Consider the following 22,886-nt stretch of genomic DNA (forward strand, 5'->3'; position numbering starts at 1 on the left):
CTGCTACTAAGAGTCAAAGGCAGCGAAAAAGCTAGTGTAAATCGTGAAAAAACGAACTGTCACATGAAATGTAGCATACCATAAGAACATGCTAATCCTGATCACTCTGGTCTCTTGGACGGTACTTGATGCCACGGGACTCAAGTTCAGCTTCTACATCTTCCGGAATACGACCTTTTACGCGGACAGCATACATTCCCCGAACATACTTTGCTATAAAACGAATTGCAATCAGGAATCAGTATACATCTAGTAAGCTCACAGCAGGGTAAACTTACATGTTCTTTGCCATCGTGCAACCCAACTAGCTTCAGTATCGATGACAGCAATAATACCATCAAAGTAGGTGGTGGTGCAAACACTTATGCGGTCAGGAGAACCTTTCATCTGAGAAAACGTTAACGAAAGCAGGGAGAATTCACGATGATCATCCTCGGAATACCTGCATGAGCTCTTCGCAATTTGGACAACCATTCTTCCGAAAATCCATGGGATGTTGAATGATAGAACATAGTAAGCATGCTCGGAGCTGCTTGGACCTCGCCTGAGGAGGAATAGTGGCCATGACTGTTGCCTACACTAAGTTACAGAACTGAGTTTCACGTACAACCTAGCTTATGTAATTCAAGTTCAGGCTGCAAGCGTCACGCATCCTCAGGCTACATCATAACTAGTAACTTCTTCATGGCTGGACGCGTTGCCATCTTGGCTCTGTTCCCTGTGGTCGGTGTGCTGGGGTACTCGGACACAGTTCCAATTGTGGCATGGTCATCTAAAAGGTTTGTGTCAGCTGTATCAATTATTCGGTCAGGACTCACTTCGGCACAGCTCGTCCATGTTAAACAGTCTATTTCCAGATCTACGGTATGAAGATTCTGTGAGCATAGTTGGTGGAGTTCTCTCGCCAGAAGATATCTGCTCCTACGATACTGTTCTGGTGATAGACCAGCCAGGTGTATGTACTGGCTTTCCAGTTGGCTACGATACTGACAGTATTCCGCAGCTCCGTAGTTCTGACCTTCGTGCATTACCCACTTCTTCCGGTCTCTCTGCCATTTTAAACACTGCGCCCTCATCAAGACAATATCCTCACGTGAAGCGTAGCGCCTCTTCTTCCCTCCAGGATATCACGAAGTCTCTAGCAAGGCGCTGCGGCTCGACTTTGACCAACGCTAGTCCAGCAGGTGGTCCTTTGGACCTTGCTGAGAACTCCAAGCACGTTGTATGCGTCAATATACCAGCAATAGAGGTAGCCCGAAATTCCGGAAGGTGGCTATGTTAGGTTATGGTGAGTTCATACCCAAGTCGAGGTGCATCAACTTTACATATCATGTACCAGATCAATACCTCTCTAGCGAAATCGAGAAGATAGATGCAGCGTTCACGAGCCACTTGGTTTTGTACACTGGGTCACCACTTGAACACCACCGCCGTCAGTTACTTCCCCCTTCCGAATTTGACTCAACATACGCACCTCCTGACAATTCGACTCTTTCTGACGGTGGTATTTTCAAGAGATACCAACTGTTCTCAACACCCCTTCTTGTCGCTTTACTCGTCGTTTTCTTCATCATCGTGCCCGTTATCATGATGGCTGTCTCAGCTCTTGCCAGCCTCCAGTCATCTGTACGCTTGGATGCACCAAAGGGGTACCATGCTCAGGAAAAGAAGACCCAGTAGATTCCACAGAGTTTGTACATTCGTGTTTGTTGAGTTTTTACCTCATATTAATAAACATGATCGGCAAGCAAGAGGCAATGTAAGCAGTAAGGATACAAAATAGTGCGGTACATGCAACAGCTATAGGGTAGTTACCAAAAAAAAAAAAAGCAAGACAGCGACAGGTCTACATGTTAGAAATCCAAAAAAAAGACGAGTGAGGGACTGAGGCAAAGTCTCAGCTGATATCTTCCTGTCTGAGAGAATGATGCATAGCCTCGAGTGCAGCAAGATGGAAAGGCAGTAGAGGATATCTTGAAAGCCTAGCATCGCGCCTGCAAGAACAGACAATTCATAAAAATTGAGTGTGATATCCTTGCGCATGGTATCATCTGAAATTGAGAGTGAAGAACCAGGAGTGTGAAGCGCATGGAGATGGTGTATGTAGATGGATGATTGGGTAGAAGCCGTGCGTGTGGACGGAGACCGAACGAGAATGGATGTAGATATTGGTAGGATGGTTGATGTATCAGAGGTTGTAGTGCCGTCGTTGTCAGGGATGAATGGCAAATCTACCTGTTCCTGACAAGAACGCGAGGCAAGGGGAATTCGTGTAGAAGGATATATGGTGTAGGCAGGGGCAGCAGTATCCACGTAAATAGATTTGGAATCCTTCACAGGTGCCCGTTTGGATGACGCCGGGCCTGAAGTTTCATTAAGGTGTGGTACGATAGGCCAGCACAAATTCTGCTCCACGGAAAGCAAGCTGACATGGAAAGGTGGCAAATCGTTGCACAAGGGGATGGCAGCGGCCAGGTGAACGTTCCATCCTATAGAACAATAAACAAAGGCAATATAAGAGTCATTCGGTAGCACCAACCTTCCAATTCGCTGACAGTCATAGACCCTAGTTTCGCAATGACAATCCGCCACTCAACGTTTGCTCTCTTCGCAAATTGCAACGCAAAATTCCAGACTTGCACCACTGCTGATGTCTCCATTTCGTCCTGTATCAGCCACGTCCCGAGATCGTAACTTTCCCCACGCTGGTCAACACACGCAGCGAACAACCATTTTCCACAGGCAGAAAATCGGTAGCCAACGTGAAGGAGCGCGTGCCGATCTATGACGTCAAGGGACCGAGCTGGAGTTGTTTGTGCGAAGTGGACAGTACTCGAGGGGCGAGCCAGAACAAAAGGCTGCTCCTGGAAACATGCAACTCTTTCGTGCTTGTCAGAAAATCCTCTAGACATGGAGCGCTCGACGGGTTTGAGCATGCGTCGGTAGGTGGCGTAACAGAGAGCGTCGATCTCCGAGTCTTCACCGGAAGGACTCTCCGAGGAGGAAATTAGGTGCTCGGGGACGAACTGAAAGAGAATAGGAGCCTCAGAGCGTTTGGCTTGGGTCTGCTTGACAAAACTAAAGATTTCGCGCAGGAGGGGTGAGGTAAGCCCAATCGCTGGATCAGGGATGGCTATGTAGAAGACAAGGTCATTGCTTGACTCTAAGCATTGTAGAAAGGACCCTGTTTTAAGCGTTATATCCCAAGCGTGTTAATGATCAAGAGAGAACATACTTATGGACTTTCTCAGATTCTCCAGCTTCAGAGGCATGACTCCGTCCGCTGAGCACATCATGCTGCTCCCAGGAGTGAAAGAACCAAGTTGTTTGGCCTACCCAAGATAAATTTGATTACTTGAAACCGAGAGAAAGATCATCGATAGTGAACTCACACTGTATCCCGCAGACATCTTGTTCAACCAGACTTCAGCTTGATGCTGCTTTTCCAGGCCACCTTCTTCGAGAAACACAAAAGCGACGACGTCCCTTTTGCCACCGTGAGGCGTAAGGCCCAGCTTTTCCCAGAAACGCAATGCTGACGGTAATACTTGCACGACACAACCCGACTTGCCTACCGAAAACATGGGTGGGTCTAGTCTTTGGAGGTGAACAATTTCCCCTGCGGATACACCATCTGTATCGGCATAATTGAGCGACAAATATGATATAATCATCAGAAACTTACCGGATGAGAACATTGTCATTAGTTCTACTGGTCCATCAAGGACATCGACACGCTTCAGAATGTCCGCTAGTTCTTGAATGTCGCTGGGCCAAACCTGCTCATCCCCTGTGGTACATTGGCAACCCCAAGCGCGGGCCCAAACAGAATTTTCAACGACCTCCCGCGCGAGCACTGCGCCTGCTGCTGCCACCTCCTGGTTAATTTTCTCTAATGATGCGGCAGGAGAGACTGGTGTGTGGGCAGCCACGGGTGGTGGAAGCACCAGACTCATAGGCGCAACTGCCGATCCTGGCGGGCGAAGAGGTTGGCAGAGCGGAAGGAGGAGCGCGTGGTGGAACTGTGTGTGGAGGAGCATGGGACCAAAAGGGAGGTATGATGGCGGTGGGGTAGTCGAGCGCTCACGTTCGTCGTCCATATCTGCGTCATCTTCAGAAACAGCCTCAGACTTCTCGTCGTCCTCCATGAGAGGAATTGTTTCTTCATGGACGCTGTCATCATACGAGGACAAGAGGAATTGCCGGCATCGCGCTCTTCCATGATCGAGCGACTTGGACTTGCGCTTGACGCCGATAAGCTGGCGTACGACACTGATGCGCGGGTCTGTTGCGGCGCTGTACCGCGTACGCAGATCAGCAGGGGAAGTTGTGCTGTGGTTATGTGAACGCAAGGTAGGCAAGGGCGAAGTGCGGTCCTCTTCGTCTGGCGGGCTGGGGAGAGCAAACTTTCCAGCGGAAGAGTACTTGGCATCTGCAAGACTGTGAGAGGGAGCAAAAGCGATGGGGTCGAAGGTACGAGCAAACTGGGAGGGCGTGTGCGTAACCTTCACATGAGGTGTAGAAGGCGCTGAATGTGAGGTAATTGGAGAGGGGAGAGCAGGTGCGGGTGGGGGAGTGAAGGTCGGGACATCTGGAGAGAGTTGAGTGCCTACTGCAGGGGTAAAGGACACACCAACATCTGCAACACCAAATATGCTTGGTGAGAGCGCAAGTGGTGCGGGTGCAGAATCCGATGGGCGCGAGGGACGATCAAAGAAGCTGAAGTCATCATCAGTGAACGTGAAAGTATCGTAGTCTGCAAAGTCTACATCGACACGACGCTGACCAGCAGGATCCATATCATAGTCCATGAAGTCAGATGTAGGTTGTGACCAGGTGGAGTCCATTGTGTTGAACGGATCAAATGAATTGGGGGCAGGTGCAAGGTTTGTCTGTGGCAACGGTGTTTGGAGTTCAGACATAGAGGGGGGTCCCAGAGGAGCAGGGGGATCAATTGCAGTTACAGGAGAAGGATAGTAGACACTCGGATGGATATGTAGTTGTTCAGTGGGTGCTGGAGGGGGTGGATGCAGTGGAAGATTTGTGTCGGGTGCTGGGGTGGGGACAGTAGAGGCTACAGCTGCAGCGGGAGTGACTACCTGCGGCGAGGCAGATACTGATGCCATCGCTTCGCGCTCCCTACGAATTCGCTCCCGTTCCCGGTCTCGCTCACGCACAACAGATTCAACATAGCCGCCTATCTCTGATGCGACGTTCTGTAGGCTGGTAGTGTGCGAAAGGGTTAACGTGCGGAGAGCCCTGAGGGGGGATGGAGAAGCCGTGGCGGGGTGACGTGTTAGTGGGTGGTTTGTTAATACCCTGAGCGGTGTGCTCGGTGTATCTATACGGGGTGTCCCGACATTGATTGATGGTGGAGGTGGTGGAGGCGGGGAAGGCTGGAGTTGCGCAGGTAGTTCTGGAATATGTGACAGTGGCTTGCGCGATGATGATTTTGAAACCAGACATAGAGCTGTGGGCCAAATTATTGGTGTGCCCTTGTCCTCACCCTGCTTGTTTTGCACTGCAAGCCATGCGATAATATATTGAGGGTCTTTGGAGCGCGGGAGAGGGTGCGGTGCAAGAGAGCGAGTAAAGTGGGTAGTAAGGGAGGCAGTAGGACCGGAGTAATTGGCAAGGAAGAAGGCAGGGGCGCCAGCGGGAAGAAGGATGAGAGGTGTACCAGGTGGGAGGGGAAGGAGTGCGGGAAGGGGGACGTGTGGGAAGGGCCGAAAGAGGGAGTGAACCTCCAGCCGGTTGGAGGTGAGGTGGAGATTGAGGTGGCAGTGGACGAGCGGGCTAGATAAGGATTCCGTCAGTAGCAGAAATGATGGATAACAGGAACAAGATTCATACCGCAATTGCGCATGATGATCCCAGTCTGCGCCCCACTCATTGGATATTGCATTGGGTATGAGCAGGAAGCCATTACGGAAGCGAAGAGCGGAAGTCAACGATGCATTGACAACGTAGTCTATGAGACGTGCCCGGATAGCATCAATAAATCGAGCGTATATTTGTCGGAGTGGCTTCCGTGGAAGGAGGCGGGCAGTAGATATGAATGGGGGATCTATACACAATGCACATGGAGTACGACTGTCTGAACATGCCAAACTGCATGGATAGAGCTCATGCGGTGTGAAGGACGAAGTTTCTGATACTGCCGCAGTACGTTAACAGAGTTGGTGACAGCGCACAACAATTATATGTAGACTCACTTATCAGATCATTGAAACTGAGCTGTTTCAGAACAGACAGAGAGCTGTTGACTTCCTCATCGGATGTTACAATGAACGCATAAAAGGTTGACACATCCCGATCGATGTGAACATGGGGAAGGATTGAGTCTTGAAAGGTGGAAGCCTGATTTCGGAAAACAAGCTGTCTCCGTGCAGACTCTAGCACTTCGTAGGGAGGTGCTGTGCCAGACGGTGAGTATGTCACGTAGAGAATGCATGGATTTACAGGGAGTGGGAGCAAAGATGAGAGTAGCTTGTCCGATGCGGTGAGCGTCGAAGAAATTTGAGTAAAGGCACTTGGTAAGGGCACTGTTGTCTCAAGTCTGTGGGCCATATAGGCTCATTGGCGTCAACGACGTCAAGGAGCAAGTTGGAAGTCGTCGAGAGTGATAGGCAGCAATGGGTTACGCGGTCTGCATGGTTCTTTGATCCGTGGTACCCACCACAAACGGACTCACTAGACCAAAATTCTCAAAGTGAATCACTGCAAAACTGATTCACTCGATTCGATTGCGTCGTCGCCATCTACAACGATGAGCAGCATTAATCATATGGACAAGTATTGAAATCATTATTCGTGCTTTTTGAGATCTACAATATAGCTTCTTGCATCGACCACAGTAACGACGACAACGAACCCAGGTCAACAGCAGCTTCCCATGCAAATACTATCATTGTCATCGACAACGTTGAGAACGTTGAGGAGCACTGGTAAGACTGTACTTAGATGGTGTTATTGGCCTATTATGTAATCGTCAACTACCTTTGAAACCCTTCTTCATTCAGCGACCTTGTCATTGTGCTCAGCGTCCTCCTCGCCGTCTTCCTCATCGTTCCCATAGCTTTCAAAATGAACCCGTCATCCCGCCCAGCATCTTCCTCGACACGTCCTGCAGTATCACCAAACTCTAGACCTCAAGTGAATACCCACACAAAAGTCTTAGACACTACACACGGCCGCATTCTCTGCATCGCAGACATCCGTGGTCGCCTTTCTGGCCTAAACGATCTTGCGCGCGAGGCCAATGCCAAAGCTATCATTCATACCGGTGACTTTGGTTTTTTCGGTGAGCATGGGCGTCTACCACAATCGCCATTTTTTTCGTGCTTGACGCGTCTATTATATGTAGAAAGTAACAGCCTGGACCGCATAAATGACCGCACACTGCGTCATTTGACCATGTATTCGCCATTAATACCATCCACCCAGCGTACCCACTTCCTCGCACCTGACAATACCTCCCAAGCAATCCGCGCCACCGTCGATATTTCTCTCCTTTCTGAATTTCCTCTTCTTCTCTCAGGTCAACTCAAGCTTTCTGTCCCTGTATATACTGTTTGGGGTGCTTGCGAGGACGTCGTTATTCTCGAAAAATTCCGTGCTGGCATTTACAACATCGACAACCTCCACGTCCTCGATGAGGCAACCACTCATTGTCTTGACGTCGGAGGCGTCAAGCTGAGACTTCTTGGTCTGGGTGGCGCACTCGTTCCTCACAAAATGTTTGATAATGGTGATGGCAGCGCAACAATCGCCGGTGGTCAAGGTACCATGTGGACAACCGCACTCCAGATCGGTGAGCTCGTCGATACCGCTCAGCGTGTCTTCGATCCCACCGAGACTCGCCTCCTTGTCACCCACGCAAGCCCTGGACGCGAAGGCATAATGGCTCAACTTGCACTCGTTCTCAAGGCTGATCTCTCTATCAGTGCTGGGCTTCACTTCCGTTATGCCTCCAGTTATAATGAGTTCAGCGTGCAAAGCGACCTAGAAGGCTTCCGTCACAAGCTCATCGCTGGAAAGGAAGCCTTTGATAAGGTTTGGGACAGTGTGAAGCAGCAGGTGGACACCGTCATCGATGAGCATCAGCGAGTCCTGCTTGACAAGGCCCTGAGTGTCATTGAGAGGCTACCAAATGTACAAGGTCCAGAAGAGCCTTCTTGGAAGAACTGTTGGAATTGGAACCTATGTGATGCTGCATTTGGTTCACTTGTATTGGATGTCAAGGATGGCAGAATCAGTGCCGAGTTGAAGAGCCAGGGTAAGCCATTGACATGCTAGCTGACGGCCTTCACTAAGCGTTTTATAGGTTTCAATTATGCGTACCGTCGCACCGCAACGCCCAGTAATGTTGTACCAACGCCCAATTCAACGACGTCCTCACTACCGAACGCTACGTCGAACCCACCCACTAAGGGTTCAACACCCGTTCAGGCTGAAAAACCCCTCTCGCCGCATCCAAAAGAGGTCAAGTCTCCTTTGGTCCCTGTGGCATCTGGTAAAGAGACCCCCAAAGAGTCATCTCCATCCACTCCTGCTCCCAAATCTAACGGGAGTGGAACACCTGCACCGCCATCAGATAGGGCTGAAAAAGAGAAGCAGAAACGGAAAGAGAAAAAAGAACGCAAGGACCGTGAGCGTACGGAAGCGAAGGAGAAGGAGGCTTCTACATCCGAAGAGAAGGCTGATCCTGCTTTGAACGCACCTGTTCCAGCTCCAGCGTCTGCCTCTGCTCCAAGTCCAACTCCAGCGTCTGCACCCACCCCTGCACCAGAGCTCAAATCAGGCAAAGCAACACCTGAAGTGCCCATCGCTGATGTACGTGAAGGGATGAAGTCGCCGACAACAGACAGTACCGGCGCGAGGACACCCACAAGCAAGCGATCACCGAGACATCCATGGACTTTATTTGTCAAACTCCCTCAACAGTCAACGGAAGCAGATGTCAGGACATTCTTTGGCGGTGAGGCAGCGGGAGTGACAAAGGTGACGTTCCTTGCGAACAAGGGGTCCCCGCATCAACGTGCTAGACCCTTTGTTTATGTAGAGTTCGGTGATGATGAGACCATGAAGGTAGGGTTGGAAAAGAACGAGGAGGTAAGTCGCCCAAATATCGTTCGTTTCAGTGGCTGATATTTCCGGCCTAGAAAATGGGCGAGGGTACGGTCAGCGTGCAAATAGCGACAGACCGCGAGGAGCGCGCTGATAGAGGGGTTCGTGGTGGTTTTAGACGTGGACGTGGTGGTGGATACGCTGCACGGGGTTTTGCCGCAGCCGGGCTCACCCGCGGCAGCAGGCCTCACACGAATGGCGAGGCACGCGAGAGCGCTGCTGCATGATTGTGATTTGATACGACTTTTTGACGACATCATAGGTTTCCACTTTTCCATGATTTTCAATGCCATGTCATGTTCGTCTGTTTATTTGTTTAGGCTTTTCACCCTGGAACATACAGTTTTTCATATGATCATTGAGGGTACGGTATAGTTTTTGTTGTACTCGTCAAATCATGTCCATTTATGCACATTGATATTGTGCGACTCTGCCATCGACTTGTCAACTACCCAACAATAAGTATAGGAGAAGATCCGGCCAAGTGACGCATGTGATTACTTGGGCCAGTATTTGATGTCACGCCGCTGTATTGTGCGCACGCTTACGTTCTAGCTTTGTTCTTCGCTTTCATCATGTTCCGCGCGGTATCATGGTCACTGCGAGCTACCAAGTATCGTCCAAAGAGACTTGTCGAGCCAGCCAGGTATGTGGTCTTAGAGAGGCCGTACAAGTCGTTGTAATTTCTTACCTAGAATGTTCTCTGTATCTGCAATACGGACAGAGGGACTCCGACTGAACTCGCTGGACACATTCACGGAGGAGGAGAACATGTTTCGCGATTCGGGTACGTTGATCTTCGTACTTACTTGCGTTCACGATACCGAAAACGCATGTTTAGTTAAGCGCTTCGCGGTGGACGTCGTTAGCCCCAAGGTCCGCGAAATGGACGAGAAAGAATCTATGGACCCAACTATCATTCAAGGTCTCTTCGAGCAAGGGGTCAGTACCCAAGCAGTTACCTTTCCCAAGTGTGCTGATATCACTCTCCAGCTCATGGGCATAGAGACAAGTGCCGAGCATGGAGGTGCAGAGGCCTCCTTTATTTCCGCAATTATTGCAATTGAGGAGCTCGCGAAGATCGACCCCTCCGTATCTGTCATGTGTGACGTGCATAACACCCTGGTGAACACCATTCTGCGCAAGTACGGCACGAAAGAGCAGCAAGACAAGTGGTTGCCTTTGCTTTCGGAATCAAAGGTTTGTTGAACAAGAACTTTTTTTTGCATGTGTGCTCAGGTGTACATATAGCTTGGTTCATTCTGCTTGTCCGAGCCTGCGTCAGGTTCAGATGCCTTCGCGCTGCAGACAAGGGCAAAGAAGGACGGAGACCATTGGGTGATTAATGGATCCAAAATGTGGATCACCAATTCGTATGAGGCCGAGATCTTCCTTATTTTTGCGAATGTGAGTTCTACTTGTTCCCACTTTATGTACGTTATTGGCTGAAAGAGCTCTAGGTTGATCCAAGCAAGGGCTACAAGGGTATCACTTGCTTCATTGCAACGAAAGACATGGGCGTGCAAATAGCCAAGAAGGAAGAGAAGCTTGGAATTAGAGCGTCATCGACGTGCACACTTAATTTTGATGATCTCCGAATACCAGCTGAGAACATCATAGGCGGTGAGGGCAAAGGCTACAAGGTCAGTAGCTTGATCCAGGCGAAGAAATTCAACTAAGTTTTCTAATCACAGCTTGCCATCGAAATTCTGAACGAGGGTAGGTGACATTCGTTGTCAACGCTACGAAAGCTCACTTCCGCAGGTCGTATCGGTATTGCTGCTCAAATGTTGGGCCTCGCTCAAGGCGCGTTTGACAAAGCTGTTCCTTACACCTACCAACGGACCCAGTTTGGTCGGTCAATTGGAACCTTCCAGGGCATGCAGTTCCAAATTGCAGAGGCTGCAGTTGAACTCGAAACTGCACGTCTGCTTACATATAATGCAGCACGGCGGAAGGAGGAAGGTCGGAGCTTCACGAAGGAGGCGGCAATGGCCAAGTACTGGGCTAGTCAGGTGGCTCAACATGTGAGTGGGTCGGCTATTGAGTGGTGTGGAGGTGTCGGGTTCACAAGGGAGACGGGGATTGAGAAATTCTGGCGAGACTCGAAGATCGTGAGTGACGCTCTGATTGATTGGATTATATTATTTAGCTGGTATGCATCACAGGGTGCAATCTATGAGGGGACGTCAAATATCCAATTGCAAACGATAGCGAGGTTCATCCAACAAGAGTATTCTCGATGACTATAGGTCGCGCTACCAATCGACAATATTGTCAAATAGTTCGTCACGTTTGCATGAAGAGTAGCATTCCTTCAAATACAGCCCAGCCAATTGCCGAGCTGAGGATTTTCCTAGACATGCGGAGAGATGCGCCATCGAAAAAACCAGCTGCACCACGTTGCTGTGAATTGGATGATGAGAATACAACTCAAACATTTAAACCAGCGGGACTAACCTTGAAAATCCTCATGACAGTTGTAGTAAAGCCACGGTATCTATCTTCTGAACGAACTTGCATTTTTGTCTGAGTAAGCCATTAGATATTCTGGAAGGAGACAGCCTGAAGAAATGACCTTTATAACGTCAAATGGGTGTGTCGCTATTGTGGCAATGGCACCTGCAGATGCTGCTGAAAAGCTGTGTATGCCTGCTGCATACGCTGTTGGGATGAAGTATGCTGGAACACATGAGTCAGACTCTTGGATCACCAGAGACAACCTTACTTGTCTCGCGTTTAATACTCTCGTATATGACGACGAATAGACCAGCATATGGCGCATCCCGCAGCGAGGATGCAACAAATCCGCACATAAGTTCAGACGGTCCCATACGGGTAATGGAAAGAAGCGACCCTGATAAACTACGATATGCATGCAACTCACTCTGCGTAATGCTAGGATATCAAAATCACGGTAGTTTACGCGACCGCACGAACCTCAAAACGTGCTTTCAAGATAGAAAATGGGTTGAGGATCAATCCGACTCCGACTCGAGCGGTCGCGCCTGCTATGAGGTTGCCCTGACTAGACAGCTTCGGAAGGACGGTTTTAGAGCTGTCACGGCTGTGCCGCTGGTGTGCGGAAAAATAGGGCGACTTTGCCATAACAGAGCGTAGGTAAGTCAGGCTGGTAAAGTAGAAGGCCACTCCTGGAACATTGCTGGTACAGAGAAAAGTCATTGACGAGAGAGATGCGAAATAGTGCAACGCACCGAATCAACGTGGCACTTGTACCCGTCCATAACCCTTTTATGCCCTCGTTCCGGAGAATGTTCTTAGTCGTACGCCATATGATGGTTGTATTGCTTCAGAGACATGAGTTCTTGAGCAGTACGGTTGCACGTGAAGCCTACCGGGCATTTACAGCAGAATCTCCCTGTTGAATCCTGGTCTTCAAAAGGTCGACTGTGCACCAAGTTATATGAAATCGAATACCAAGAGCTTCCAAGAGTTACTCACGAGGCTGCAACAAGATGGCTCCCGCGAACCCAGAGAGGGCGCCTGAAAAGTCAGAAGACGTCAGAACAAGCTATGCCATGAGAGGCCCATTAGCTGCTCTGACCCGAGAGCAAATGCTGACCGACTGCAGCATTTTTCATAAATGGAGAGTGAATGTGTCAACAAAGAGGATGGCACGGCGAGAGTGAAGCACCTGTTACCAAATTGAGTAATTTTAGGCCAATGCTGTTTAGCAGTGTCACGTGCATCTGCAAAACCACCGAAACATTGAACGCTTAAGTTACGCGCGTTACGGACACTTACGAACGCTTACGACTTCACTAGCGAACCCATGCGATTGGTGGAGATGTTGAATGCAAATATTACTCACCATATCTGGTTGATAAAACTCAAGCCCAGTTATCTCGGATGATAAGATGCAATATGCTCAGATATGCAATATGGTAGATGCAAATACAATTGCTACATGCTGATCAAGCTACTATCTATACAAACTCAGTACTGAATGCATGATAACTCTCCTTGTCTGCAAAGTTATTCAAAAAGAAATGCTCATAGTGTTCTAAGTAAGTTGCAGAGGACATAGGTCTGTTCACTGTACTGTATACATAGTGCTGCCATGGTCCAGTTTGGTCCAGTTCATAGAGGGTTGAGCAAGAACTGAGAACTGAACCTAGGTCCAGTTCTACTAGACTTGCTGAATCTTGAACTGGACCTTTGCAAATGGTTCAAAATGGTCAGGTTTTTTTTTTCAGTTTAAACATGAACTGAACCCCAATTTTTTTACAGCTAGCAAAAAAAACATAGACAGAGTATTTGTACTCATAGCTACATGTCCAATGAAGCTGCATGTCCCTCAGCCTCTACTGCTGCAGAAAGGTGCCCATTCCTATATGCTCACTTCAACAACTGTAACACAGTGAATAGTGGAGGTCATGAGTGCATTGTGTTGCACAGTAGAAGTGATTCCTCCACTTGAGAATGCCTCAGAGGGAATGGAGCTGCCTTGAATGGGTAGATAGTCTCATGTGATGCATGCAAGTGTAGGGTATTGTAGTGAGTGAAGCTAATAAATGGATTAAGTAGCAAAAAAAATGAGTCAACAACTTGAAGACTACTTACCACATATTGCAGTGACCTATCTCTGTATTATACAAGTGAATGGACATTGTTAAGAACCATGCTCAAAGGAGAGAGAGACTGACTCAGAGGGGCTTGGCCTCAGCTCGTACACTGTGCCCCTTACCTGAGTATGTGCCCTTCATTTCAGAGGAAGTCTGATGATGGTCCGATGAGGTCCGGAGGACTTTCGGAGGAGCGCAGGAAACGTCTGGAGGAGCGCAGGAGAGTTCCAGAGGAATGCAGGAAATGCTCAGGAGAGTTCCCACTGCAAGGTAATACTTCTACAGGAAAACAGGATGGAAGGATGGGAGGTCTGGAGGACAGGATGTCTGGAGGTCCGGAGTATGGAGGACAGGAGGTCTGGAGGTATGGAGGACGGAATGTCTGAAGGTACGGAGGACAGGAGGTCTGGAGGTATGGAGGACAGAATGTCCAAAGGTACAGAAGACAGGAGGTCCGGAGGTCCAGAAGGAATAGGGGCTACATTGGACTTTGTCCGATGTAGAAGCAAACAGAGGTAGACTACCCTATGGTAGAGCTGGAGGGACAGGAAGTGGACCTAAGTCTGGAAAGAGGGTAAGTGCCGGAAAGGCAAGACTCTAGCCTAGGGAAGCAATCCCTAGACTTGGGACAGAGACATAGGGGACAAATCTGAAGGTCTGGAATTCCAGCCTAGGGAGTCCATCCCTAGGCCTTATGGAAAAGGACAAACTCAGATGGACTGAAGTCTGGAAGAAGATTGGGCAAGTCTAAGGTGATATTCCGACTAAGGAACTACAGGAGTATCTACAGGGGTTATATACTGAACAATATCTGAGGGGATCAGTAAGCAAAGGAGCAAGGCTATGTATGAGCATGTGGAAACACATTAGTAAGTAAGTCGGAACATAAGTAAATGAACTTGGAGATGAGGATTCATACAAGGATCAATAAGCAAGACAGAACAAGAGGTAACCGAAAGCCGGAAGGCAGAGAATGCCTAAATGGGGATAGGCGCAGGATATCGGACAGAGGGTGGGAATAGGTCCGGAGATCTGGGGATCCAGAAGACAAGGTGGATACAGGACTGGAATACAAGAAGGTGGATATAGTCTGGAATCTGAGATGAGGTGAAGTCCAGATGTCTTGCTGGATGGAGTGTGCATAGGGTGGATGGGACAGGGGGGTATGGATCAGGCTAGCAGTGGAGATCCAATGGTCCGGAGCTCAGGGGTAAATCCAGAGCATAGTCAATCCTGCTGAGGTGTGGAGCACAGTGGAAGGGGATCTGGGAATGAGCTGGATATGAAGTGGGGTCTGGATGTAGGCTCAGAAGGCGTGGAATATGATGGAATGTGGGTCCGGATTGTGGGATATGACAGATGTGCATAATATCCTGTATGATATGGGCCAGTGGACCATGGGCCGAAGGTAAAAATATCCCTAACTATGATGGATGGGCCAGGAGGGATATTATTCCAGATGGAGGTGGGTGGGCCCATGTGGGGGATATGTACAGTAGATGAGTGGGCCAATGGACATGAATATTCTATAGACAGATGGGCCGAGGTAGTTGGATATTATGTAGATGGGTGTACCAATGTAGATGTGTATCAGATAGACAGGTATGCCAAGGGTACTTGTTATCACATACACAGGTGGGCCCAGATGTATATTATATTAGATGGGTGGGCTGAGGGCAACAATATATGATATTAGACAGGTGGGCCAAGGGTGGTATATAATATAGATGGGTGGGCCCAGGTGAATGATAATTGTAGACATGACAGAGCTTAGGTAGTTGTATATCATCAATATCAAAGGTAATAATTCCAAAGTCAGAGCATGGGAGAGTTCCGGAGGAGTACAGGAAATACTCAGAGGAGGTCCCACTGCACAGGAAGTGGAGAGACCCCAAGGTAATATCTCTACGGGAAACAGGATGGAAGAATAGGAGGTCTGGAGGACAGGATGACTGAACATCTGGAGGACAAGATGTCTGGAGGTACAAGGAACAGGATGTCTGGAGGTCTGGAAGGAATAGGGGCTACATTGGACTTTGTCCAATGTAGAAACAAACAGAGGTAGACTACCCTAAGGTAGAGTTGGAGAGACAGGAATTGGACCTAAGTCCAGAAAGAGGGTAATTGCTGGAAAGGCAAGGCTCTGGCCTAGGGAATCAATCCCTAGGCCTGATGGATAGGACAGAACTTAGGTGGACCAAAGTCCAGGAGAAGATTGGGCAAGTCTAAGTTGATATTCAGACTGAGGACTCTACAAGAGTTGTACAGTGGTTATATACTAGAGGATATCCGAGAGGATCAGTAAGCAATGGAGTAAGGCTATGTATGAGCATGTGGAAACATATTAGTAAGTGAGACAGAACATAAGTAAATGAACTCGGAGATGAAACTAGTACAAAGGTCAATCAGCAAGACAGAAACAGAGGTAGCTGAGAACTGGAAGGGGGGATATGCCTAAATAGGGTTACATGCAGGATCTCAGACAGAGGGTGGGAATAGGTCCAGAGATCTGGAAGGCAAAGTGGAAACAGGACTGAGATATGTGAGGTGGTGGATGTAGTCTGGAATCTGAGAGGAGGTAAAGTCCAGATGTCTTGCTGGACAGAATGTGCATATGGTGGACAGGATGGGGTTGTACAGATTAGGCTAGTAGTGAAGATCCAGAGGTCAGGGGTAAATCCATAGTGGGGCTAATCCTGCTGAGGTGTGGAGCACACAGTGGAAGGGGATCTGGGCATGAGTTGGATGTGGGGTCTGGAAATAGGCCTGGAAGGCATGGGAATACCATGGGATCTAGGTCCAGCATACAGGATATGACAGTATGCAACACATGAATTTTTCACTACACAAATCACCAAGTATCAAGTGCCAAGACTTGAAACCCAAAACTCAAGAACCAAAACCAAAAACCAAAACTCAAAGAAATGCATATAACATGAATTTTTTGATTTCATTGCACAATTCACTGAGTGTCAAGTGCTGAAACCTGAAACCTGAGGCCTGAACCCCGAAACCTGAAACCCAAAGCCCAAAACTCAAGACTTGACACCCAAAATTTGAAAACCAAAAACCAAACACCAAATCTCAAACACATGCATATAACATGAATTTTTTTTATTTCATTGCACAATTCACTGTGTCAAGTGCTGAAACCCGAACCCCAAAACCTGAACCCCAAAACTCGAGACTTGACACCCGAAATTTGAAAACCAAAAACCAAGAACTGAAAACCAAACACTAAATCTTGAAAAAATGCATATAACATGAATTTTTTTTATTTCATTGCACAATTCACTGAGTGTCAAGTGCCGAAACCCGAGGCCTGAAGCCTGAAACTCGAGACTTGACACCCAAAATTTGACAACCAAAAACCAAACACCAAATCTTGAAAAAATGTATGTAACATGAATTTTTTTTATTTCATTAAACAATTCACTGAGTGTCAAGTGCTGAAGCCTGAAACCTGAAGCCCGAGACTTGACACCCAATATTTGAAAACCAAAAACCAAAAACTGAAAACCAAACACCAAACACCAAATCTTGAACAAATGCATATAACATGTATTTTTTTTATTTCATTACACAATTCACTGAGTGTTAAGTGCTGAAGCCCGAAACCTGAGACTTGATACCCAAAACTCAAAAACCAAACACTGCAAACCAAATCTCAAGACTCAAACTGAATCTCAAAAAAATGTATATAACATGAAATTTTTTATTTCATTACATAATTCACCAAGTGTCAGGTGCTGAAGCCTGAAACCCAAAACCTGGACATATGTTTTGTAGTACCAGAGACCATCAAAACCCAAAACACAGTACTACTGACTTCCAAGTGTTGGGACTCAGGACTTGGTAGTCAATATAGGCAAATGATGATGAAATAATGAAAGTTGTTGTCCAAGTCAAGGTGAGTGTCTTGGTAGTCTTTCCTTGTCAATTGGTTATCATTTGACCAAGATATAAGCTAAAGAAATCCAAAACATCGGCAATAATGAAAAAATGAAAATCATTGTTATGCTTAACTTCCTTAATGAAGGTTGTAGTCTGAGTCTATGTGAGTGTATTGGTGGTCCTACTGAGTGTTGGTACTTGAGACTTGGGAATCAGTACTTGGTACCCAGGAGTCAGTAGTTGGGTACTTGGTACTCAGTTCTGATGCTTGATACCTGGGAATCAGTAGTCAGGTACTCCGGCCAACAGTCCCAAGTCCTGAGTACTGTTAAGGTCGTACTCAAAGGATAACTGGATCCAAAGGGCTTCAGCCTCAGCTTGTGTGCTGTGCCCCTTACCCAAGTATTGCCCCTTATTTCAGGAAGGCAAGACTAACACATCCGGAAGGTCAGACTGAGTAGCATAACAGATCCAGATGACTTCTGGATGAGGGATAAGTATCGTAGGGCTAATCCAGATGAGTCCAGACTAGAAACTAGTGGTAATGGACTGTCGGAGACAGAGGCGGATATGGATAGACTATAGGAATCAATCCTAAGTCTCAGAGGGTGACGAGAGTAGGGGTACTCAAGTCCAGAGGACAGGAATGAGTAGAACTAAGATGATATTTGAACTGAGGTACTACAGAAAGTTACAGGAGGTTATATACTATAGGTATCTAACGGAATGATCAATCAGCAGAGTCCAAGGCTATGTACAAAGCATGTGGATAGTCTATTGGTAAGTAGGAACAGATCACAAATCATGAAACAGAAATGAAACATAGGTAGCAGATCAGGGAGCAGGACAGGATATACAGATAACTGAAATACCAGAGTTAGGGGGTTACTGAAAGGAGATGAGCGCTGGTTGTGGATTTGGATAAGTTGTGGACCAGACCAGATGAGTGGACAGATTGAATGATAAGATGTTGGAGGGGGATAAGATGTGGATAGGATTAGAGATAAGATGTGGATCTGAGATGAGATAAGGGTCAGATCTGAGATCCGGATATGCAGATATGACAAGTACTGACACTTGGTATTCAGTGGTTGGGTTTGGAACTTGGGTTTCAGGTCTTGATAGTGGGTTCTCAGGACTCAGGACTTATATCACCACCAAGGTGATAATGATGACTACCAAGTGTTGGGACTCAGTACTCAAGATTCAGCCAGTCAAGACTTGGTAGTTGATATTGGTAAATCACTCTCCCTCAGGGATAATGAAAACAATGAAAGTTGTGGTCTGAGTCTAGGTGAGTGTATTGGCAGTCTTTTCTTGTCCATCAGGTATTATTTGACCAAGATATATGCTAAAGAAATTTGAAACATCAGGGATTATGAAAAAAATGAAAGTTGTAGTCTGAGTCAAGGTGAACATATTGGTAGGTGATATTAGCACTTGGAGCTCAAATACTGACTACCAACTATCAAGTGTTGGGACTCAGTACTTAAATGGATATAGCATGTATCCATAAAAACACAAAAGATGTTCCTATGTGTTTATTTCTAGGTGAATAGACTTTAAAATCATATCCCCATCATCTATTCAGCAATGGAAACAATGTATCAGGAGCTCAGGACCATAGGGTAATCCTTCATTGTATAGTGTACCTCCCCCTCTCCTGGTGGTTCACTCCCTGGGTATGCAGGACCAGACCTCAAGGAAAGTAGGGAGTCTATTCCTGAGCATATTTGGAGTAGATATATCATATAGCCAGCCCAGGACACACATGATCCTTCTCCAGGAACAAAGCATAGACAATTGCACTTTTGACATTTTTCATGATTTTCAGTATCTTGCCCTTGCATCCATGATCCAATCTTTTAATATATAACAAGCATAGCTTATATTCTTGCTTCTTATGACCAAGATCAGCTCACAATAGGCTGGAGTTGTGAGCTAGTGTGTGTGCTTGCCATTTCTACTGATAAGGGGTCATACCTTCAAGACATCGAATCTTAATAAGAAACCTGGAGTATATTTAAAATACATATATCAAGTATCATAGACATAAATTTACAGACAAATCCACCAAGAATTGAGTGTGCTGGGTCAACTCATATTTTCACTACATCCCTTCCACCTACCCCCTACCCTCAGGGCAGTAGGCAGCATGGGTTCCTTAGGTAGTTTACAATCTATCCTACATATTTGTAATGAAATCTTCAGCCAGAATCATATATAAATGTGACTTTGTGTAAAAAGATGCCTATTGTCACTTTTCACACATACAGTGGCTCAAAAAACTGTCCGCATGTTTTGACATTTTTCACTATCTATGATATTGTGTGAGAATGAACAAATGCCTCAAGGACATGCTTATAGCACATTGTAGTATGGCTTCAGGGCTTTCATTTGAGCCCTACACCGTGGGAATCGGTGGAGATATGGTGGAGACATAAGGCTTACAAAATCATGACTCATGCAGACAGTTTTTTGAGCACATATTAAAACTATATAAATCATCATTTATGACACCATAACAATCATGCCACCATTAAATAAATTATAAAGTGGTGTCATTATGTCATTTTAAAACCATATCTAACTGTACAAACCAAAAATTTCCATATGTCATGGTCATATTCACCATGAAAGCCACCCCCCCTGCTCAAAGGGATAATATCCTCTCTCTTTCCTATTCTGGCCTCTCTGCTTGTCAAATTTCCTCTAGAACTGGAGTATCCAAGTCCACTGTGGCCAAGTTCATCAAAGAAAGTCACACAGACAAGGAAAACTTCTGTAAAGGGTGTCCATCCAAGCTCACCTCTACTGATAGGAGAGCTATTATTCAACATATCACTACAGGAAAGGCTGACAATGCTGTCCAGGTCACCTATTACATCAATTCCACCATCACATTCCCTGTCTCTTCACACACTGTGAGAAACATTCTCAAGACAGCTCATCTCAGGTCAGTAACAAGGAAGAAAAGGCTCTCCTCTCTATCACACATATGCAGAGATGACTAACCTTTGCCTTAGCCCATCAGAATTGGATTACATGGACTGGAAGCATGTTATATGATCATATAAGACCACAATAAATAGGATTGGGTCAGATGGCAAGGTATATATGTGAGAAAAGAAGGGTGCTAGTCCTCTCTGCATATGTGTGATAGAGAGGAGAGCCTTTTCTTCCTTGTTACTGACCTGAGATGAGCTGTCTTGAGAATGTTTCTCACAGTGTGTGAAGAGACAGGGAATGTGATGGTGGAATTGATGTAATAGGTGACCTGGACAGCATTGTCAGCCTTTCCTGTAGTGATATGTTGAATAATAGCTCTCCTATCAGTAGAGGTGAGCTTGGATGGACACCCTTTACAGAAGTTTTCCTTGTCTGTGTGACTTTCTTTGATGAACTTGGCCACAGTGGACTTGGATACTCCAGTTCTAGAGGAAATTTGACAAGCAGAGAGGCCAGAATAGGAAAGAGAGAGGATATTATCCCTTTGAGCAGGGGGGGTGGCTTTCATGGTGAATATGACCATGACATATGGAAATTTTTGGTTTGTACAGTTAGATATGGTTTTAAAATGACATAATGACACCACTTTATAATTTATTTAATGGTGGCATGATTGTTATGGTGTCATAAATGATGATTTATATAGTTTTAATATGTGCTCAAAAAACTGTCTGCATGAGTCATGATTTTGTAAGCCTTATGTCTCCACCATATCTCCACCGATTCCCACGGTGTAGGGCTCAAATGAAAGCCCTGAAGCCATACTACAATGTGCTATAAGCATGTCCTTGAGGCATTTGTTCATTCTCACACAATATCATAGATAGTGAAAAATGTCAAAACATGCGGACAGTTTTTTGAGCCACTGTACTTCTACAGGAAACAGGATGGAAGGATAGGAGGTCTGAAGGTCTGGAGGACAGGAGGACAGGAGGACAGGAGGGCAGGATGATGGAGGACAGAAGGACAGGAGGATAGGATGTCTGAGGGTTAGGAGGACGGAACATCTGAAGGACAGGATGCCCAGAGGTACAAGGGACAGGAGGTCCGGAGGTCTGGAAGGAATAGGGGCTACATCGGACAGAGTCCAATGTAGAAACAAACAGAGGTAGACTATCCTAAGGTAGAGTTGGAGAGACAGGGATTGGACCTAAGTCCAGAAAGAGGGTAAGTGCCAGAAAGGTAGAGCTCCAGCCTAGGGAATCAATCCCTAGGCCTGATGAGTAGGACAGACTTAGGTGGACCAAAGTCCAAGAGAGGATTGGGCAAGTCTAAGCTGATATTCCAACTGAGGAACTACAGGAGTATCTACAGGGGTTATACACTGGACAATATCTGAGGGGATCAGTAAGCAAAGGAGCAAGGCTATGTATGAGCATGTGGAAACACATTAGTAAGTAAGATGGAACATAACTAAATGAACTTGGAGATGAAGACTTGTACAAGGATCAATAAGCAAGATGGAAGAAGAAGTAACTGAAAGCCGGAAAGGCGGAGATGCCTAAATGGGGATAGGTGCAGGATCTTGGATGGAGGGTGGGAATAGGTCCGGAGATCTGGGGATCCAGAAGACAAGGTAGATACAGGACCGGAATATGAGAAAGTGGATATAGTCCGGAATCTGAGATGAGGTGAAGTCCAGATGTCTTGCTGGATGGAGTGTGCATAGGGTGGATGGGACAGGGGGGTATGGATCAGGCTAGCAGTGGAGATCCGATGGTCCAGAGCTCAGGGGTAAATCCAGAGCATAGTCGATCCTGCTGAGGTGTGGAGTACACAGAGGAAGGGGATCTGGGAATGAGTTGGATATGAAGTGTGGTCCGTATGTAGGCTCGGAAGGTGTGGGAATACTATGGAATGTGAGTCCGGATTGTGGGATATGACAGCATGCAAGAGATCGTCCACATTGTCAAAATGCTTCCAGCTTTTGTTGTGAAAGGGCTTTGTATCAGGACATGTGTTTGCAAATGCAGTCCACCGTGCAGCATCAGTGGGGCCAATATTTGCACCAAGTTCCTTGTCTCACAAAAATCCAGATTGCGATCTGATTTCAGTGATGGCGGCATGTTTTTTGTTACACTGCAGTAGTCAAACTTTCAATTAATCAACTTACAAAATAATAATGTACACACCATGATCCATTTGTTCTTGCAAGATTGCCAGTCCCTTTTGTTCCCAGTGACATGATTCTCCTTCGGAATGCCTTCCAATGGCTCCAACAAATGAGCCACTGCAGTGGTAAAGGTTGCCTGTTTGAAGTTAATACCA

At 46.8% G+C, this 22,886-nt stretch overlaps 6 protein-coding genes across 6 annotated transcripts; 3 read left to right on the top strand and 3 right to left on the bottom strand.

Moving 5' to 3' along the window:
• Positions 1 to 91: 91 nt before the first annotated feature.
• BJ212DRAFT_1278223 (Spt4/RpoE2 zinc finger-domain-containing protein) lies at positions 92 to 565 on the bottom strand (the record flags this gene model as incomplete). Its single annotated transcript, XM_041331420.1, has 3 exons — positions 92 to 213; positions 279 to 387; positions 443 to 565. The coding sequence occupies 3 exons, from the start codon at positions 563 to 565 to the stop codon at positions 92 to 94; spliced, it is 354 nt and encodes a 117-aa protein (XP_041189891.1).
• Positions 566 to 637: 72 nt separating this feature from the next.
• BJ212DRAFT_1375786 (uncharacterized protein) lies at positions 638 to 1,765 on the top strand. Its single transcript, XM_041336460.1, has 5 exons — positions 638 to 779; positions 829 to 955; positions 1,004 to 1,249; positions 1,270 to 1,288; positions 1,340 to 1,765. The coding sequence occupies exons 1-5, from the start codon at positions 685 to 687 to the stop codon at positions 1,678 to 1,680; spliced, it is 828 nt and encodes a 275-aa protein (XP_041189892.1). The 5' UTR covers positions 638 to 684; the 3' UTR covers positions 1,681 to 1,765.
• BJ212DRAFT_562720 (mediator complex subunit 13 C-terminal-domain-containing protein) lies at positions 1,741 to 6,676 on the bottom strand. The gene is made up of 7 exons (XM_041343526.1): positions 6,216 to 6,676; positions 5,854 to 6,157; positions 3,686 to 5,796; positions 3,393 to 3,619; positions 3,236 to 3,332; positions 2,540 to 3,184; positions 1,741 to 2,489 (listed from the first exon to the last, which is right to left on the bottom strand). The coding sequence occupies exons 1-7, from the start codon at positions 6,568 to 6,570 to the stop codon at positions 1,801 to 1,803; spliced, it is 4,428 nt and encodes a 1,475-aa protein (XP_041189893.1). The 5' UTR covers positions 6,571 to 6,676; the 3' UTR covers positions 1,741 to 1,800.
• A 291-nt stretch (positions 6,677 to 6,967) lies between these two features.
• BJ212DRAFT_1375789 (uncharacterized protein) lies at positions 6,968 to 9,568 on the top strand. Its single transcript, XM_041336461.1, has 4 exons — positions 6,968 to 7,303; positions 7,367 to 8,278; positions 8,327 to 9,114; positions 9,165 to 9,568. Exons 1-4 carry the CDS (start codon positions 7,087 to 7,089, stop codon positions 9,354 to 9,356), a joined length of 2,109 nt encoding a protein of 702 aa, XP_041189894.1. The 5' UTR covers positions 6,968 to 7,086; the 3' UTR covers positions 9,357 to 9,568.
• A 136-nt stretch (positions 9,569 to 9,704) lies between these two features.
• On the top strand, positions 9,705 to 11,375 carry BJ212DRAFT_1483892 (acyl-CoA oxidase; the record flags this gene model as incomplete). Its single annotated transcript, XM_041340696.1, has 9 exons — positions 9,705 to 9,775; positions 9,825 to 9,916; positions 9,971 to 10,071; positions 10,123 to 10,329; positions 10,381 to 10,536; positions 10,590 to 10,772; positions 10,824 to 10,848; positions 10,894 to 11,243; positions 11,298 to 11,375. The coding sequence occupies 9 exons, from the start codon at positions 9,705 to 9,707 to the stop codon at positions 11,373 to 11,375; spliced, it is 1,263 nt and encodes a 420-aa protein (XP_041189895.1).
• A 43-nt stretch (positions 11,376 to 11,418) lies between these two features.
• On the bottom strand, positions 11,419 to 12,731 carry BJ212DRAFT_1483893 (solute carrier family 25 member 38; the record flags this gene model as incomplete). Its single annotated transcript, XM_041340697.1, has 9 exons — positions 11,419 to 11,535; positions 11,590 to 11,658; positions 11,708 to 11,811; positions 11,858 to 12,017; positions 12,070 to 12,292; positions 12,345 to 12,437; positions 12,486 to 12,537; positions 12,592 to 12,633; positions 12,695 to 12,731. The coding sequence occupies 9 exons, from the start codon at positions 12,729 to 12,731 to the stop codon at positions 11,419 to 11,421; spliced, it is 897 nt and encodes a 298-aa protein (XP_041189896.1).
• Positions 12,732 to 22,886: the final 10,155 nt, after the last annotated feature.

Source organism: Suillus subaureus (genome assembly GCF_016647635.1).
Source record: "Suillus subaureus strain MN1 chromosome Unknown BJ212scaffold_30, whole genome shotgun sequence".
Taxonomy (NCBI): domain Eukaryota; kingdom Fungi; phylum Basidiomycota; class Agaricomycetes; order Boletales; family Suillaceae; genus Suillus; species Suillus subaureus.